This window comes from Equus przewalskii, chromosome 21 (assembly GCF_037783145.1).
Source record: "Equus przewalskii isolate Varuska chromosome 21, EquPr2, whole genome shotgun sequence".
NCBI classification, from domain to species: domain Eukaryota; kingdom Metazoa; phylum Chordata; class Mammalia; order Perissodactyla; family Equidae; genus Equus; species Equus przewalskii.
The window spans coordinates 5,759,435-5,779,278 of NC_091851.1; the positions used below are offsets into that span (position 1 = coordinate 5,759,435).

At 43.9% G+C, this 19,844-nt stretch overlaps 1 protein-coding gene across 3 annotated transcripts in view; it reads right to left on the minus strand.

The window, feature by feature from the left end:
- Nucleotides 1–18,856, minus strand: part of SLC24A3 (solute carrier family 24 member 3) — a 458,948-nt gene extending 440,092 nt beyond the window's left edge. The window contains exon 1 of one of the 3 annotated variants that reach the window (XM_008517772.2): nt 18,048–18,856. In XM_008517772.2, the coding sequence (XP_008515994.2) occupies nt 18,048–18,486 (439 nt within the window). In that variant the 5' untranslated portion in view covers nt 18,487–18,856. The remainder of the gene's footprint in view (nt 1–18,047) is intronic. The other 2 variants (XM_008517773.2, XM_070589502.1) reach the window with 2 other exon arrangements.
- Between the last annotated feature and the right edge of the window lie 988 nt (nt 18,857–19,844).

The window sequence follows — 19,844 nt, forward strand, 5'->3', positions numbered from 1 at the left end:
AATCTGAGGTTGAAGAGAGAAGGTGGGGACACTTGATGCCGGGCACAGATGCCTTAGGAATAAGTGAAACAAAACACGCTGAGGCACGGAACCTAGTGACAGAGCTCTACAGAAACACATGGAAGCCCGACAGCTTCACAGGCGTTGTAGCAGCTCCCCTAGTGAGTCCAGACCTACTGGATTAGTACAAACACTGTACTGACTAGAGAGTTACAGCGACTTGTAACAGACTCATGCACAAAGGTGCTTAATTAATAGCGATAAAGTATTTTAAATAACCCATAATACTTTAAATAACCAACAAATAGAATTAATTATATATTCAACATATATATTCTCTGTATTCAATGGACTATCCTATATATTCAACGGAATGCCAACCAGCCTGTGAAATGATAACTATAAAAAACTGACTGTTATCTTTATTTAAAATATATTAAAGCTCAAAAATGCAACATGGGACATCATATTTATAAGCAAAAAGTGCAACATACGTTTTATTTTTTTTATGGTGACAACCTATCTTATGAGACGATCATTCAGTGTCTAACGAATATTTCTACCTATATAAGAAATATTTATGCATATGACCAAATACTAGAAAGAACACTGAAAATTAATATTTGATCTGAGAGGGTGGCATAATTTTAACTCAATTTCTTCTTTCTTTTTATCTCTGTTACTACTTATATAGTTAGCAGTATTCCATCAAGGACACAAACTAGGTTCCATTTAGTTGGCACAATGCCATTTGGGCAGAAAGGAAAAATGCAGCCAACATTTATTGTGCTTCTCCTCTACACCAGGCACTGGGCACACAGCAGTGAACACAGCAGACGAAGCTCTGTTTCCTGGGAGCTGGCATTCTCGTTGGGGGAGTATAACAGCAACACAGTAAGCAAATGAATATATGGCATATCTATACTGACACAGTAACTGCTCATATAAATGCCTGTGTGATACAGACACAGAATCAAACACTCCAGGACTTCCTGTTGCCACTTTTCAGAGTCAGACCATGACCAACATTTGATATGCTGAGTGTATCAGTTTCCTATTGCTGAGGTAATAAATTTCCACAAACTTAGTGGCTTAAAACAAACCAAAATCTTTTGCTTCTAGAAGTCATAAATCCAACAGGAGTCTCACTGGGCTAAACTGAACGTGTCAGCAGGGCTGTGCTCCTTCTGGAGGCTCCACAGGAGAATCCGTTTCCTGGCCCTTTCCAGCTCCTAGAGACTGCCCACATTCCCTGGCTCATGGGCCCCTTCCATTTTCAAAGCTAGTAATTATATCACTTCTACCTCTGCTTCTGTCATCACCTCACTTTCCCTGACTCTGCTCTTCCTGCCTCCTCCTTTCACTTATTAGGTCCCCTGTGATTACAATGGGTCCACTCGGATAATCCAGGATAATCTCCCCATCTCAAAGTCAGCTGACTAGAAACTTTCATTCCATCTGCAACCTTAATTCCCCCTTGCCACGTAACAGAACAAATGCACAGTTTCCAGGGGTTAGCATACGGGCATCTTTGAGGGGGAGGGAGAGAATATCCTGCCTGCACACTGGGGTAGCTTCTTGTTGAACTCCCTGGCAAGAAAAGTTCAGTGAGCTCTTTCCTCAGAGATGTTTAGCACAGTGGAAACCACCATTGTCTACCTGTGAGACTGTGGGCAAGTCATCCCGACTCCAATGAGGGTAACACCTAATCCATGGTTCTGTGGAAATAATTAAGTGAGGTAAAATATGTGAGAGGTGTGAACCTGGAGCACACAAGGACCAGTTGGTTAACACCAGACAAATTTAGCTGTTCCTGAACCCCTCTATCCATCAACTAAATTTCTTCTTAAATTTCAAACTGAAGAGGCATTCTAGAACACCACAGGAATTAGCCAATGGCATGTGACTCACCCTTTCCTACATTCCCATTGAAAGAAATGTAGAAATACATAAAAAGATGCTAAGTGTGGATGAGTCCCTGAAACACAAGAATGGGACATGAGAGGCGGACCACGGGAGCGCACGCTGATCCCCAGGTGTGAACTCCTATCTCAGGAACATGAGACTGTTGCTGCTGAAAGGAACTGCTTTCAAGGCATCCCCACCTCATAAATACATCTTTCTACATCCATCCATTCTGAGACCCCAATTCCTGGAAATACAACTCACAAAGGGAAAAGAGTGGATGCATGGGGGGGTCTACTGCCTTCCAGAGAATAACAGAAAACAGGAGAGATGGAAACAGCCACGGGAGGGATACAAACTGGGGTGACAGATTTTCATGCACCGTCTCTAGATGGAAGAACTGGGAAGAAGCAGCAACTGACCGAAATTGTATGAATAAAGCTCCACCTAAATGTAAATATTCAAACTACCAGGCAGCAGGAGCAGGATAGCCCCTCCCCAGCAAGCTGAGTCGCCCTAGAAAAGTCAACATAAACACAGGGAATTTGGCCAAGGACCATGAACACCAACCACACCTTCCACTGAAGACATGCTAATGGTACCCTGACACAATGTGTCAAGGTGAGCGCTCTGGAAAGACAGGCAGGTCTGTTCACAGGCACACCCACAGCCTGGATCTTCTCTTTCAAAAGTGGATAACTCAAGAAAACTTTGAAGATTCTTTGCAACATAAAAAATTTATAATAATTTTTTTCAAATTTATTAAAAAAAACTATACTTCCCAAAATAATTTGTTACAGGAAGGAGAAGTAAATTTTAGAAAGAATCTATTTTGTAAATCTCAATGACATAGAAGGAAACATGGGATATAGGAAAGAAAAATTGAAAATGGACAGAAAGGCTAAGATTGCAATGGGAACTAGCTAATATGGAGGCAGACAAGATATGAAATGGTGAAAAAAACAGAAATGCATGAACAAACTTAAATGTAATAAAAGGCAGGAGAGCAGACCCAAAGTGCTAAAAATCAAATCATTGAGGAGAAAAAAAATTGAGAGACTCTTGTAGAATGATGAGGAAATGACAAGAGGGAAATGATGAGAGAGAAGATGGTCGACATGGAAGACAGTTCATGTTCCAAGAAAAATGACCAAAACAAATGAAAAACCACAATCAAAAGTCACATTCTCTGGACAAAAGGAAAGAAACTTAGAAATTAATATTTTAAAATATACACATAAGAACACTCTGACAACCTAGAAATTAAAAATCATGCTCCTAACTAATAAATTGCAGAAAAAATAAAAGTACAATTACAAGACAATTTGGAAAGTATAATAATGGCTCTAGGACATTTTAAAACTTTTAAAGTGAATCTAAAGCTGCCCCCCAAGGCAAATGCACCACTAGTAAGAAAGACTACAAATATATGAATAAAGCACTTAATTCAAGATGTTAGAAAAGCAAACAAAGGAATGAAGACAGGATTTTAAAGAACCCTTAAAGCTGTAATCAATGATTCAGAAAACAGAGGAAAAACCAAAACTGATGAAGGTACACAAGAGATGGATCTTCCAAAAATAATAAAATAAACCAAATACAGTCAGATTTGATCAATAAAAAAAGAAAAAGACTTAAGTTAGTAATGAGAAAATGTTACATAACCACAATTACAGAACAAGCTAAAATTTAAAAATGAAATACATAATATATAACGGGATTTTAAAAATCTTAATGAAATTGACATTTCTCTGGGAAAACAAATTACCCACACAGAAAAGTAGCAATGGAAGAAACTGAAAAGTCTGTCCAGAATTACCTTCAATAAGTCTACAGGCCAGGCAGTACTATAAGTGTTCTTTCAAATTTTAAAATTACAGATGTTTCTCAAACTTCACAAAATATTCTAGAATGTAGAAGAACACGAAGATCATCAATTTGTTTTGTAAAGTTGGTGCATGCTAACACCAAAACCTGGCAAAGAAGCTACATGTCAATCTCTGTCATGACTATAAAAGCAAAAATTCTATAGAAAATATGAACAAATCAAATCCAACATCACATTAAAAGAAAAAACATACCATGACTATCTATGGTTTACTTCAGGAGTAGCTTCATATGGATGTTGACTTACATTATGTTATATTAAACACTTCAATGAATGTTAACAGGGCATTTGACCACATACAACATCCATGCCTGAGTTTTTTTAAAAACGCTTGGAAAAAAAAAGAAAAGGAAACTTTCACAGCATAATGAAAAGTAACCAACTTAACCAAAAACCAATAGTAAAAAACTATTCAATTACAGCATGAATCTACAAGATCCCTATAACAGCAAATTCTTAGAAAATACAGGGCATTGGTTTGTATAACAAATTTATTTTTAAAATTACTTATGTAGTTTAAGATTTAAGAATAAAATAAAAAATTATAAAGAAGAAATATTTTTTAAAAATATATAAAGAATGAAATAATAGCAACAATAAATAATAATACCAAAATAACTTTCACAAATAAATGTAAAAAAGAAATAGGTAAATAATTTATGAATCTTGACAGATATTTCTAAAGCCTTTACCAAATGAAGAAGCACACTATGAAAAGAAGACTCAAGGCTGTAAGATGCCATTTTTCCAAAAATTATTTATAGATTTGTCAAAACCCAGAGGCATTTGGGCAAAATTTAACAGAGATTCTAAAGCTCACCTGGAAGGATAAACGAGTGATAACAGCAAATGATTTTTTTTTTCCAAAACAAGAGGAGAGGAGTCTTGCCCTATCAGATAATTAACATGCTAATAAACTACAACAATTAATTAATGGGTAAATAGGACAAAACAGACATCACAAAAACTTCTAGGACATAAGAGAATAAGCATAGAATAAAGGTGGTACCACAACTGCGTGGGTAAAGGAAAGATTATTCAATAAACAATTTAACTGTTAAGTCTGTTACTCTGTTTAAGTTAAATCTTCATCTTACCCCAAAATAAATTTCAAATGAAGTAAACAGTTACACTTTTAAAAAATTAAACTATAAAAATAGGGGGAAAAAGACATAAAGGATGATGTGGAATAAATATATGATTGAGTTCCCAGATCTAAGAATAAAACAGTGAAAAAATACAAGGGAAAAGAGACATAGTTTCAACTAGATAAAAATGAAAATCTTCTGTATGTAAAAAAAACAGGTAAAACTTCTGAAATGGGATAAAAGATTATTATAGAGAGAATATAAAAAAGATCTCTTGCAAATCATTAAGAAAAATACTGTTGAGCCAGCCCTGATGGCCTATTGGTTAAAGCTCGTCACTCTCCACTTCAGCAGCCCAGCTTCCATCCCCAGTCGCAGAACCATACTCCTTGTCTGTCAGCAGCCATACTGTGGTGATGGCTCACAGAGAAGAACTAGAAGGACAATGTACTGAGGCTTTGGGGAGGGAAAGAAAAAAAAAAGAGGAAGACTGGCAACAGATGTTAGTGCAGGGCTAATCTTTCCCAGCCAAAAAAAAAAGTCACATTTAAAAAAAAAAAGGGGTCAGGCCGGTGGCCAACTGGTTAAGTTCACATGCTCCACTTCAGTGGCCTGAAGTTTAGTCGCTTTGGCTCCTGGGCTCATCAGGCCATGCTGAGGCAGCGTCCCACATAGTACAACCAGAGGCACTCACAACTAGAACATACAACTATGTACTGGGGGGCTTTGGGGAGAAGAATTAAAAAAAGGAAGATTGACAACAGCTGCCAATCTTTAAAACAAAAAAGAAAAACATTGTTATCCCATTGTAAAACAAAAGGACAATGGACATGAACAAATTTTCCTCACAAGGAAAGAAATATAAATGGCCAATAAACGTTTTTTAAAATATTCAGCTCCACTAATAAAGAAGAAAGGCAAACTACAGTAATGAGATACCATCTCTCTGCAATCAAACTGAATAAAATATCTAAAATAATCATTCAATTCTGGCAAAGAACACTGAATGAAGCACTCTCAAACACTGCTGTTGGAATTTCTAATTTGCTCAAATTCCTGGAAAGGTACATAGCAGTATGTGGTAGCCTTTGTAACGGGTACGCACTTTGACACTGAAATAGCAATTCTAGGAATCCCACCTGAAGAATTTGTCAGAGATTACCAACAACCTCAGCACAAGAATGTTCATCAAGGGGAGGATACGGAAAATACCTAAATTTCTCAAATGGAGGCCTGAATAAGTAAATTATGGTATAATCAGAGTATATAATGTAATAGTTAAGACCACAGGATTTGGAACCACACAGCCTGAGTTCACACTCTACCTGGCCACATAGAAACTTTGTGAGCTTGAGCAAGTTACTTATACTCTTGTGTCTTATTTTTTTTTTGCATGTAAAATGGAGATAATACTGGTACCTCCTCCATTGGATGTTGTGGGGATTAAAGGAGTCATTACAGATAAAGCACTTAGAACAGTGCCTCAAGCAGGCTGTGTTCAGTAAATGTCACTGTTGTAACACTAAGAAAAACACCGTGATTTTTAATATTATTATTATGCAGACATTAAAAATTATTTTTCAAGTTTGACATCATGGAGAAATGTTTATGATTAGTTAAAAAGCAGAATCCACCAATTCTGCATAACCTCTTCCAGAAAATAGAAGAGAAAAGAATACTTTCTAATTCATTTTACAGGTTCAGCAAAACCAGACAAAGATAGTACAAGAAAAGAAAACTACGACCAATACCCTGGGTGATCACAGACACAAAAGTCCTCAACAAAACATGACCAATTCAAATGCAGAAAAATATAAGATGAAAAACACACTATGATCAAGTGGAGCTTATCCAGGGTATGCAAGGCTGATTCCATATTCAAAACTCAATCTGCATAATCTACCATTTTAACTATCCAAAGAAGAAAAACCATGGGATTGTATCAATCGATGTGGGAAAAGCATCTGACAAACTTGAATATCCATCTCTGATAAAAATTCTCAGCAAACTAGCAGTAGGTGAGAATTTCCTCAACTTGATAAAGGACATCTATGAAAACCCTACAGCAAACATCATATTTAATGGTAAAGGACTGAAGGCTTTCCCCCTAAGATCAGGGATAAGGCAAGGATGTCCACTCAAACTCAATACTGTATTGCAAGTCTTAGCCATTGCAATAAGGCAAGAAAAGAAATTTTAAAAACCTGGATCTGAATGTTTACAGCAGCTCTATTCATAATTACCAAAACTAAAAACAACCCCAATGTTCTTCAACAGGTAAATGGATAAACAAGCTGTTGTACACCCATATAAGGACTACTACTTAGCCACATAAAGGGATGAACTACTGATATGTGCAATGACTAGATGAATATGAGAGGCATCATGCTGAGTGAGAGAAGCAGTGTCAAAAGCTACAAACTGCAGGATTCCATTTGTATGACATCCTCAAAAAGACAAACCCATAGTGACAGAGAACAGACCAGGGGTTAGAGTAGGGAGGGTGTGACTACAAAGGGACCGTTTGAGGGAGTTTTGGGGGGCTGATAGTTCTGTTCTGTATCCTGAATGTCAGTCAATTTGACTATATGTTAATTTGAAAAAATTTTAAAGCAGGATCCAAGACACTATATATGGTATGACATCAACTTTGAAATAGATAAGGGAGGAAATATACCACAATGTTGGAAAATACTGGAATAGACCGGTCCTCGTGCCTAGATTTACCAAAACTAAGTGCAATGAGTTTCCTTTCAGAACACACCCCAAGAAACACTTGTGATTTCAAACAACCAAACCATGAAATCCCACTCACAAGGTCATTACCATCAGGTTTCAAACTCTGGGTTAAGGTCCCAGGAAACTTTTCTCTCTTTGGAAGTTACGCTCAGATCACAGCCTAGAATTGCAACCATCAGGGATTTAAAAGAAAAAGTTGAAATCTCATAAGCTCAAAGACTACTAACAAGAAAAATTAAAGGGCACTCATTTTCAAAACTACCATTCTACTGGTTATGTGAGGTGACTACCCAGGCAAAAGGTGAACCAACGATATTAACTCTCTCCTAAAGCCAGCTCAGAGTGTCCTAAGAACCAGTATTTCTGAATAAACAAATCTCTTGTTCACTATAAGAAGTAGCTCACCCCGAAATTCCCTAATTTTCCCCATATAGTGACCATAACTGCATGCCAAATAATTCCCATCAAGATTCCAGCACTTCAGAAACATTTCACAATTTGAAACAATTTCACCCAGAGTCTACTTGCATAAAATGTATCTCTAACCTTAACTTTCCACTGATTTTTCTGTAAGTATTTAGTAAGCATGGAGTCAGGGTTCTTGGAACTGGGTTCTGGCACCAGTTCAAACTCTCTTTCACATCAGTTTCCTCAAACATAAAATCAGACGTTAAGATACCACGGTCCCCAAGATCTCCTTCATCTCAGTACTCTGGGAGACAAAAAACGGTGAAAGCAATATTGCAAGGAGCATGGCTAAACTGCCTGAATGACCAAACAACTTGAATAAACTATTTTCACTGAGCATTCATTCAGAAATATTGTGCAAATGACAGAAAAAAATTATCCATCAAAGAAACAGTGAACTAGCCATGCGCAGCCTTTATCTGGCACTTAGCTCAGGTTACTGTACCTGAAAGTAATAAAACTGCAATGAACGGGAAAACACTCCATGTCCTAATCTCACTAATGTAGATGGACCTTATGCTCATTTCCCCGCCCTCAACTAATAAGCAGTCTTTTGTACAGAGCAACATTATTGGTGGAATTTCCCTTGAGTCTTAAAGTTATAATTTTTAATTAATTTTATTTTTGCCATAGGTCATACGAGTTACTTTACTGTTCCTTTTATACAAAAAGGTACATGGGGCATGCATGGTTATAAAAGGGCAACACAAGTTATCCACGTAATGTTGGATTTGTCCAATATTTTGACTGTAGTGGTTTAGGAACCTACACAGGTAATAAAATTATACAGAACTTACACACACACACACACACAGAGTACAAATGTGGGGAAATCTGAATAAAATTGGTGGATTGTATCCATGTCACTACCCTGGTTAAGATGATACTAAAGTTTTGCAAAATGTTACCACTGGGGAAAATGTACAAGGAATCTCTCTGTATTATTTCTTACAAGTGCATGTGAATCTACAACCCTCTCAATAAAAACTTCAATTTAAAGAAAAGGATATGGTGACAACTACACCTCCCCATACTTTTGACCATTAGCACCCCCAGGAGGCAACAAGTCTTAACGAGTTTCATGGGTACAGAAGTTAAAAGACAGAAAGGAGGACGGCAGGAAGGGAGGGAGGGAAGGAGGAAGGCAGGAGGATTTAAATAACTTGGGATGGTCCTGCAATGAGTCAAAATAAATTGTTCAGCTCTTCCACACTCACAGTTGTCCTTGAGCACAGGAGTGTTTCTGCTGAATGCATGTCCCCCATCCCAGCTTCCTCTCCCACTGGATTCCCAGATGTAACCAGGTCTTTTCCCTCAAGACAGGACACTCAGTGACCTTTCTCTGGGAAATCTGACCACCCCTGATAAGAGATCTAAAACTAGAGACATGGAGTACTGCCCAGTGACATGGCCCAGTCAGGTCACCTTACAGAGACACAATCAACAGACCCCCCTCCTTGCAGTTTCCAATCATCTTTTTAATGGCCTCACTTAAATATGAGTAGATGCCAAGGATCACTTGACATTCAAAGAAAGCACATAATAAGAAAAACAAAACAAAAAACAGACAACAGCAACTTGGAGAAACAGTGTCCATTCAGAGAAAAGAAAACTTGAAAGACACTATTAATATACCTAGGGATAGAAGAGATGATACTGTATTGATGAAGCAGAACAGGATGCTACTAAAAATAACTTCCAGCAGCAAAATGAGCTCTTGGATGTTAAAAATACAACAGCAGAAATTAAAGGCTCAGTATAAGATTTGGCAGATACAATTAAGAAAATCTATAGAAATTAGAGCAAAAAGCTGAGAAAAAGTAGGAGAGAAAAGATAAGAAAGTCAGAAGATCAATCCAAGAAGTCAAACACCCAAATAACAGACAATCCAGAAGGAGAGAGGATTTAGGACGGAGAAGCCTAAGATGAGTTCCCAGATCTGAAGGATGTAAGCTTCCAGATTAGAAGGACTAGCTGAGTGCCCAAGAAAATGCATGAAAGCAGTGCCATACCAGTCATGATACGACTGAACGTGAGGAGCAAAGAGAGCACACATGGTCTTAGAGGGGAAAAAAAAAAGGTTTCACCCAAAAATCTAAGAGCTGGGACAGCATCAGACTTCCCAGAGGCAAGGGTGGAAGGTAGAAGACAACAGAGCAATGCCTTCCAAATTCTGAAAAAAAATGTGTTCTAACTGAAATTCTTGACCCAGCCTAACTGTCTTCTACGTGTTGGGGTAGAATGAATATATTTTCAAACACACAATGTCTCAAACCTGTTTTGTTATTTCCATACCCCATCTGAGGCACCTGGAGTGTATGATCCCCCAAAATGTATACCACAAATGAAGGAATGAACCAAGATAGATACATATGTGGGTTTCAGCACACAGGGTTTTCAACATGAGGAGAACTGGAAAAAAACAAAACAAAACAAAACCACACAGGATGAAGTTGAAGGGAGATCTCAAGATGACAGCTGGGCAGCAGGTTTAACAAGCAACCTGTCCAGACTAGCACAGGCCAGAAGAATCTGGTAAACGTTTCTCCAAAAAGAGGACTGGGTAGAATATCTAATGGCATTGTACATACGAGGAGGAAACTCTGGGCTTCAATTAGCGGTAAAGGCTTAGAAAACTAAACAGACAAATATTAATTTATCTTCAAGACAGAAAAATTAAGCCCAGGATACTTCACAGGTCAGCTATGAAGAACGCTGCTGTGGCCGTGATAAGGTAAGTACTGACCACTGGTCTAACCCAGAAGTGCCCACTCTTGGCTGCACATGGGAGCCACGCTTCTCATTTCAAAATAATCCTAATGCCCAGGCTACGTCCCGGAACTTTACATCAGAATATCTAGGGGGGTAGGACTCAGACACAAGTAAAGTTTAAAGTTCCCCGGTGATTACAATGTGCAGAGAAGATTGAGACTCAAGGAGCTAACCAAAGGTACAATTTTCACCCTCATGGATACTACCTGTAGCAACTGCTTATAAACTTGACTTTCAACAGGCAGCTGTATTCCACCCAGACGGCCTACCAGTAATCAAAATCAAAATGTCCAAAAATGAGTGTCTCATGTCCTTTCTTAAAAGTGGCGCTACTGACCTCTTGATGTCAACCTGTGGCACCCCCTTTCTCCTGGACGCCCACACCCCTCCTCATCCACTCTGTTCTCACCTCAAAGTCCTGTTCAAGAAAACCTCTTGTTACTTCCTGTCCTCCACAGGTTCAGATTCCACAGCACTCCCAATGACTTTTGCTAAGGTCAAACAATGCAGAAGCACAAAGGGAAAGACACAAAGTTGCAAATGTGAAATTCCTTCAAACTAGGTCACGGATGCGCTTACTTTGTCTGTTCACGCTCGCTCTCCTAGAAACAGAGATTGACAAACAAGGAATATCATGATTTAAGTAAGTAACTTTTACTGGTTTGGACAGCTCCAGAAATGACCAAGGCCTTTCCCCTCCAACTCTCACCTAATCTCTAAACTCTAGAGTTCAAAGGGTCATGACCAACATGCTCCAAGGTCACAGATGGGTCCAGGTAAATTGAGTCTATATCCAAGCCTCAAGTACGCATGCACTGCCATTCTAATCCCAGCGCTCCCCTTGCTACACTTCAATCTCATGAAAAGGCCAAAGCTTCATTTGGGGTCTGTGCCTAAAAACCTCATCATCCTGTTGTAGTCTCCCGTGGTGTTTAGGGTACCAATTTACATCCTCACCCGCAGTAAATGAGAGGAGCTGTCTCTCCCGTACCTTTGCCAACGCTTGATACTATCACGTTTTCATTTTTGCCAATCTGATGTGGAAAAATGGTATTTCGTCATTTTTAAATGTAGATTTCCCTGATTTGTCTTAAGGCTGAGGATTTTTATTTGTGTCTATTGGCCATTTGCAACTGCTTTTTTGTGAACTGCCTGCCCATACCTTTTGCTCATTTTCCTGTGTTTGCCTTTTTGTCTCCTAGTCTTTACCAACCTAATTCCTTTTATTTTCCAGGTTCCAGCTTCTCCTGACCACGAACACCTCCTCCACGCCATGCTCTACTTCTCATTCAACTCTCTTATAATTCTTGAAAATTAGTTGTTCAAAGCCTGTCTTCCTACTGAAGTCTGAGCACCATGAGGATGATACTGTGGGTGTCAGTCTCAGACACCACCATCACGCCAGCAACTAGCAAAAAGCCTGCCACGTGTTCACTGAATGAACACATGAAGGTCTGTGTCTTGTACCAGTCGGGTCAGGCAGGAACTCACTCAATGGGTGCCACTGAAGAGAGTTTCATAAGGGACCATTTACAAAGGTGGGGGAAGGGCTGGGGAAACCACTGAGGGACAGTGAAATCCCCAGGGCGTGTAATAAAGGGGAGCATTACCACACCCAGGGATGAGGATGAGGAGAGAGCAGCAGGTGGATCCTAAGAGACCTGCAGCCACAGGAGAGACTGGAAGATGTCGTCCAAGTCTGAGAATTATGACTCGATGATTCAAACTGCCTGGATGGCGTCCATCACCACCTCACTCATAGAAAACCTTCTTCCACTTGAATTCTTAACACTTCAAATTCTCAAATTCTACAAGATAACACCACATTTGAAACCACTGCAAACGATAAACAAAAATCATCACCAAACAAGCTCTCCAGAAATGGAAGGCAGGAAAAGACCAGAAAAACTCGAAGTACCTTTCTCATAGTATGGCCCATTTGCTATACAACTTCAAGGATGTTTTCTGAACTCTCCATACCTCAGTTTTCCCATTATAACAATCTGTGTACTATTATTCCTCCCCAACAATTATTTTGCTCAAGGAAAAGAAATCTCCTTAAAGAAACTAGAGTTGCCAAAATCCTGTCCTATCAGCCAGCTTCCGCCAGACCTTGGAGTTCTCAGCAAATGGCTGGGTTTGCAATTCTTTTGGCTTTGCCAACCCTCCAGGGTAAAAAAAATCTTCCCACAAGGATTCGAGGCTTGCAAGGAGGAAATCTTTGAGAAAAATCTGGGTTGATGAGCAGCTAAGAAAAGCCAGGAGGAAAGAGACAGATCTATATATGTTTAGGCAGAAAATAGAAAAGGTTGAAAAGCAATGTGTTTCTAAAATACTCTTCTATGAAAGCAACCTTCTGTTACTCCTCTACTCGCCAGTTGACTGAAAAAGGCAGTGTGATTCCCATTTCTATTCACGTCCTCCTAAGCCGAGGCTAGGCAAGGCAGCGGCACGCAGCTCGGACGCCGATGGGCTTGGGATCAAATCCTCTCACTTAATGAAGTGGCACTGGGCACGGCACTCATTTTTCTGCAGCTCAGTGGGAGCCCATGAAAAACCAGTGGCAACATGGAATTTGCTAGACTGGGGGCAGAATTATAAACCACGAAAATAAAGTGTGTGCCAGTCGGTGGGTTCCTAATACACAGTAGCTAATTTTTATCACAAGCACTGTAGTACAGAAACCAAAAGCGCTTCTTTACGTAACAAATAGGTGACAAAGGTCAGGGAAGTTCAGAGGGTCCCTCATCGCCCGCAGCTTGGAATCTGGTGAAGAGGAGATGTTTCTCAAATTATAACCAAATAAATACAAAATTGCCACTGTGATAAATGCTATGAGGGGATAACAGCGTGTTCAGAGAGCAAAATGGGAGACCTGGTTTCATCAGGAAGATCTTGGGCACCGAAGTGAGGATAAAGGATTAAGTAGCTGCAGCCGTGACAGCAGGACCAGTACATGCTAGAGGTCTGGGGCCAGAAGACGTGTCGCCTTTCTGAGGAGAAGAAAAGCCAGAGTGGTGAAGAGTGGAAAGGGGAGGACAGGGAGGGGAGACAAAGCTGGAGAGCCTGGCAAGGCCTCTCTGTAAACCACACGAGGGACAGAAAGGTCATGGTCACAGACCTCTGAGAATGGGAAGGCACAAAGCTCAAGATGGGCTCTCAGATCTGCAACTGAAATTTGCAGCTCAGATCTGCACAGCAGCCCTATTTTCAAACACCACCACTGGACCCCACACCAGTTAAGATGAGTAGCAATGTTTTCATGGTTGGAAGGTATTTCAAAAATTACGTGTGTGTGTGTGTGTGTGTGTGTATACATTCAAATGTACATACATACATACACACACTCCAAGTATAAACACACACACACTCCAAATATATATATACACACACACATATCATTTACCTCCTTGGGAAACGTCTGCAATCAGTCCTAAGTTATTATCCCTTTGGATCTCTGGTTTTCCGAAGACGGCCACAACAATATCCTCCCAGTGCACGTGCTCTTTTTACAATGTACTCTGACACTCCTCCATTGAGTAGATGGTGGCATCTATCCCTGAACCTCGGCTGACATCTGTCACTGCCTCGACCAACAGAAAATAGTGGAAGTGATACCATGTGACTTCTGAAGCGAAGACATAAAAATGCCATGCACTTCCACCTTGTTCTCTTGGAACGCGGCTGCCATGCTCTGAGGAAGCTTAAACTAAGGCATGTGGAGAAGCCATAGGGAGAGGCCACATGTAGGTGTTCTGGTTGACGGTCCAGCTAAGGGTCCAGCCAACTGCTGGCATCAACCCAAGACATGAGAGTGATGTTGCTTCCAGATGGCTCCAGCCCCAGCTGTCAAGTCACCCAGCCTTTCGATCTTTCTACCTGAGGCCCCAGACATAATGGAGCAGAGATAGGCCGTCCCCATTATGACCTGTCCAAATCCATGAAGAAAACAATAAAATGGTTGTTTTACGCTACTAAGTTTTGTGATGATCTGTTATGCAGCAATAGTAACTGGAACAGAAACTCGAAGCTTCTATGTATAATTTTTCTTATTCACTATCCACCCCCCTATGAACCTTCTAGAGGGGATGTCTATAACTACTCCTGAGTTAGAATTCCTGGTCTTTATCCACACCATTCTGGAGAAAAATGACCAGGTTCCTTACTTCAAAGAAAAATTAAACACTTTTAAGCCACTCAAAACATACAAAAGTAATCCATTCTCACGGCAAAAAATAAAGAAAACCCTTGTTAGCAAATCTCACACCTTACCTCAATCGGCTTTGAAAACAGACATCAAAAATGAGATTTTCATCGGCAACAACTAAACAGAGCAACCCCAGGGCTTTTCTTCCTCCACAGCTGGAGGCCCCACATCTGCAAAGACGGTCTGCAGATTAAATACAGCAACAGATATGAAGTGTGCCTAGCACAGGGCCTGCCACCCAAGAGCCCACCCGATTCCAGCTGTTACTATTGCTTTGGTTGTGAGAATTAACATTTCCCTTGATTCCAGTGTTAACCCTTCCTGACCCAAATTTAACACTTGTGTCCCATCTCAGCAGAAAAGACTCTTCGCTGACTTTGGATAGATGTGAAGAAAGGGATCTCAGATTCCACATGATTAGAAACGTTATACAACATAATTGCCACACACCTCTATTTTGGTTTAGTAAAAGAACTGTCCTTTTTATAAAAAAAGAAAAATCAATATGTGTTAGAAAACAGGCTTCTGAGAAGTTACATTTAATCACTGTATGGCTTTCAAGGTGAATAAAAATATTACCTTTGATCATTATGAAGGTACCCCTTTGTGGTTATATAAATATTACAAAGCTGCACCCAGAAGGTGGCATGAATGCCAGGGAAGAGGGGTGCGATCAAAGAGCCAGGTCACCTCAGATTGGTTTTTTTCTCTACTCCTCAATTGCTGTGTGACCTTAAGCGAATCACTCAGCCTCTCCAAGTCGCAGAATCTTTTAAAGAGTCCAAACTCCAAACTTTTTCTCTATACTGAAAGGACCCTTAAGCAGAGTAGCCCCCAAGTTTCCACGGTAAAAGTCACTATTCAATGCTGAAGGTTGCTGAATGACAATCAAAATAACCATTTGCAGACTCATACACATTAATTAACATCTTATTATCTAAAAAAACCTGTGCCTTGTTGCAAAATACTACTGTGCATCACATAACGAAATTATCAATATCTGGTGGAAGGAAGGTGATTCGAGACAGAATTACAATTGGTACGCCATTTGGGGGAAATAAACAGAGGCTGGATGGCATCCTCGTACCACCGTTGGCTTTCCACTGTCATCGTCAGTTGCTGAGGTGGGAGTCTTCTTACGGTCTACGTTTATAGGAGCGGGTGGAGAGGGAGTGAGAGGGAGGAGGGGAACATGAATGGAAGGAAGGACAAACAGAGCTCAAAGGAAGGGATGGAGAAAAGGGCTGTGCTATCCGAGTCAGCGACACCTGAACAGAAATGTCACCGCTAGGCAAACCATTTCAAAACGCCATTCTAGTCACCAGGATTCAAGTTTGCAGAGTGTCTGATACTCCCTCCTCCCAGAACATCCCAGCTTCCCCGGGGCCCAGGCAGCCCCTGCCACGGACGGACTTAAGTGTATGGGTCACATTCTCCCCCCAGAAATACGTCTTTCATATCCTGGAAAGTGCTGGGAACTCTGTGATTCAGACAGCCCCAACAGGCAGGAAAAATGGCCGGCACGTAATCGACTTGGAATGGCCCTTTCCAAAGGTGTCATCAAGTACAGCCTGGCTTTGTACTCACAAAAATTGGGAAGATTAAAAGGGGGTTAATGAAAACCCTCTTCTTGAGAATCACCCAGTAACTGGTATCTGGCAGGTGTGCCTCTGCCCTTGGAGAGAGGTCCAGCTCCCCTCATCCTGGCACAGCCCCTTCCTCACATCAGGCCCCCCAACCACACAACCTGGGATTCAGGGTGAATGGAGAGAGTCGTGGAGTCTGAACAGCGCCACTGAAGACCAGGACGGACTCTCCCATATTACCATATATGATGAAGTCTGTCAAGAGATCTGCTAAGACGTGAACCAAGACCAACCATCTGCTTTTACCACGAAGCCTGAGACCAGCCATTCGGGGGACAGAGCTCTTTTTTAATTGACAGCACCTTTAAAAATATTTTACCATCACTATCAAAATGGCTTTATTCTGCACTTCATAACACCTCATATTAGAGTTATGTCTATCTTAACACCAAAGCACATATTTGTAACTGCTTTTTCTCACCACCATTTATATGGCTGTTTTCCCACGAACCGTGCCATTTGAACGGCCGGGATATAAAACGGTTTTACAACTGTTATTCTTCTAAGTCTTTCCTCCGTTTTTCAGACAGCTGCACCCCAGAGTCCAAAGTGTTTTCAGTGGACAACTGTTCTGAGCACATTTCTCCACAAGGTCCATTTCAGCTCAAGAAAGCCAAGGACAAAGATAAGACAAAAGTTGTGGGGTGAAGGGCGGACCCACTGCAGGGCACCAGGAGAGCAGGTCCAGAGCCGTGGGCGGTCCGGGCTAAATCATTTCTTCCCGAGCTGCCAAGTCCATAGAAGGGATCAGTCTTCCCAGTGAGTGGTCAGTTTAAGAGAACAAACTCATTCCTAAACACTAGCCAGGTGGCCAACACATTCTTCCTATCCGAAGTACTCAGCACCTGTTCTGGAAAGGCGGGGACGGAGCTTTCTGCCTGGTCCGGCCCGCCTCTTCTATACGGAGAACACTGGATAACTGTGTGTTCACCAGTCCACCAGCCCCCTTCAGACCCTCAACGAGCCAAAGTGTACAGGTAGTTACCTGCAGAGGTACCGAGACAACTTTATTACTGGCCTTGGGGGACTTTTTTAGGGTACAGTCCCCAGCGCCGCGACCACCAGTCCCTCCAGCTCGTGGGTAAGAAGGACAGAGCCAAGAGGCACAGGCAGGGGTTCCCAGGGCAGCCAGGTGCCCCCAGCGTGCCGGCCGCTTCTCCGCTGCGCGGTCCTCGCCCTCAGGGCCCCGTCTTCCCCAGCCCTCCGAGGGGCAGGGGGGGTCCTCGTGCCCGGCACCCCGCCCGCCGAGCCAGCCTGTTCGCCCCGCGCCCAGGCCAGGCAGCCAGAGCTGCCGGAGCCGCAGCGCCCACTCTGGGCAGGCAGCGAGCACTCACCATTATGCTCTTGCACGCTCGACAGCGACCAGAGCAGCAGCGCCACCAAGGCCAGGAAGGAGAGCTGGCTCAGCAGAAGGTCCCTCCGGCGGCTCCGGCGACGCTCGCGCTCCTCGTCGTCGGACGACGGCATCCTCGGGCAGCAGGGCAGTGGCACCGGCGGGGGCCCCGGCGAGCAGCGGCCGCTCCTGTCGCGGGCGGCCGCGGCGGGGACGGGGGCGGGAGGCAGCCCTGCGCGCTGCAGCCGCGCGTCCTCGCTGCGCTCCAGCCCGGCCGCCGCCGCCTCCTCTTCCTCTTCCTCGCCGCTGCCGGTCTCCTCGTCTTCGTCCTCGTCGTCGCTATCGCTCAGTCCCTCCTCCCCCTCCTCCTCCTCCTCCTCGCCTCTAGCCCGCGCCGCCGCCTCCCGGCGCTCGGGGTCCCTCTCCTCCTCGCGCGCCATGGCTCCCACGCTCGGCGTCCGCGCTCGGCCTCGGGCGGCGGCGCGGCGGCGGCGCGGTGGGGGCGGTGGGGGCGGCCGGAGGCGGGGGCGGCGGCGGCCGAGGAGGAGGAGCGGGGAAGGACCGGCGGGAGGAGGGCCCGCCGCTGGCCAAGTCCGCCGGCTGGCGAGGCCACCCCGGGCTGGCTCCGGCCTCGCCGGCTGCAGGAGCGCGTCGTGGGGCCGCCCGCCTACTCCATGGTCCGCGCGCGGGGAGCCGGGGCCGAGCCGGGCCGGAGCGCGCCGGGAGCACGGGGCGAGCGGTGCACGGGCAGGCGCAGCTCCCCGGAGCCTGCAGCGGCGCGGCGGCTCGGGCACGGGCGGGGGGCAGTGCCGGGGACGCAGCCCGGCGCTGGCCAGCGCGGCGGAGAGGGGGCGCGTGGGGAGGAGACTGAGCTGGGGAGGGAGCCCCGTGCGCAATCCTTCAGTCGTTCGGTGCCAGGGGAAGGGGGGCGGCGCAGGAGGCCCCCTCTCGGGAAGCACACGCCGCGGAGAGGCGGATCTCCAGGAAAAAGGATTCACCCCAAACTTTCGGGGAAACCAAGGATCTCTTCAGCCCCCTCCCCACCCTCTGCCCAGAGAGAAAGCGCTGCGAGTGCGCTTGGCTGCGCGCGCCCAGCCACCGGCCTCGCCTCCTCCCGCCGGCCTCCTGGGTTTCCCTCTGCCCCCTTGTGGGGATCCCCCTGCGCGCCAGGCTCAAGACCTGGAACGGGACTTCCCAGAGGCTCTTCGCCCACTGGGGGTGTCCTGGCTCCCCCCTCTGGCCCGGGCTCACGCTCCACTCCCGATTATGCTGGACCAAGCCCCACGCTGTGGCTGAGGGAAGGGGGACAGCTAACGCTGTCCCTAGACGAAGCCGCCTGAGGGTCCATAGCCAAACTCAGGAGGAGGCTCCTGACCTTCTGCAGGGAGCATCAGCCTGCTCCTACCCCTGAGGTCAGAGCCCTGGTTCCCGCATTGCCCTCTCTCCGGTTCTATTCCTGCCCTCACCTGCTGCAGATGTTGACCGTCCTAGAGCCGGCCGGGCCAGCAGCCCTGCAGAAGATGCTCTTAGACCGGACACCTAGTGGTCTCAGGCACACCCACCCTCCCTCCTCGGGCTTGCCTGGCTTCCTTCCTGGTGCCTCCCTAGGGCTGCTGGCTAGGATGGTGGATACAGCCCTGAGGAGGAGATGCCTTTGTGGTGAGGTTGAAAACAAAAGGGCCTGTTCCAAAAGACTCAACTGGAAACCAGGTGTCTGTCTGGAATGCAATCTGATCGCATCAGGGAATCTAGCTGCGGACATCTAGGGAGGTGAGCAGGAAGGAGGGAGCCTCTGTAC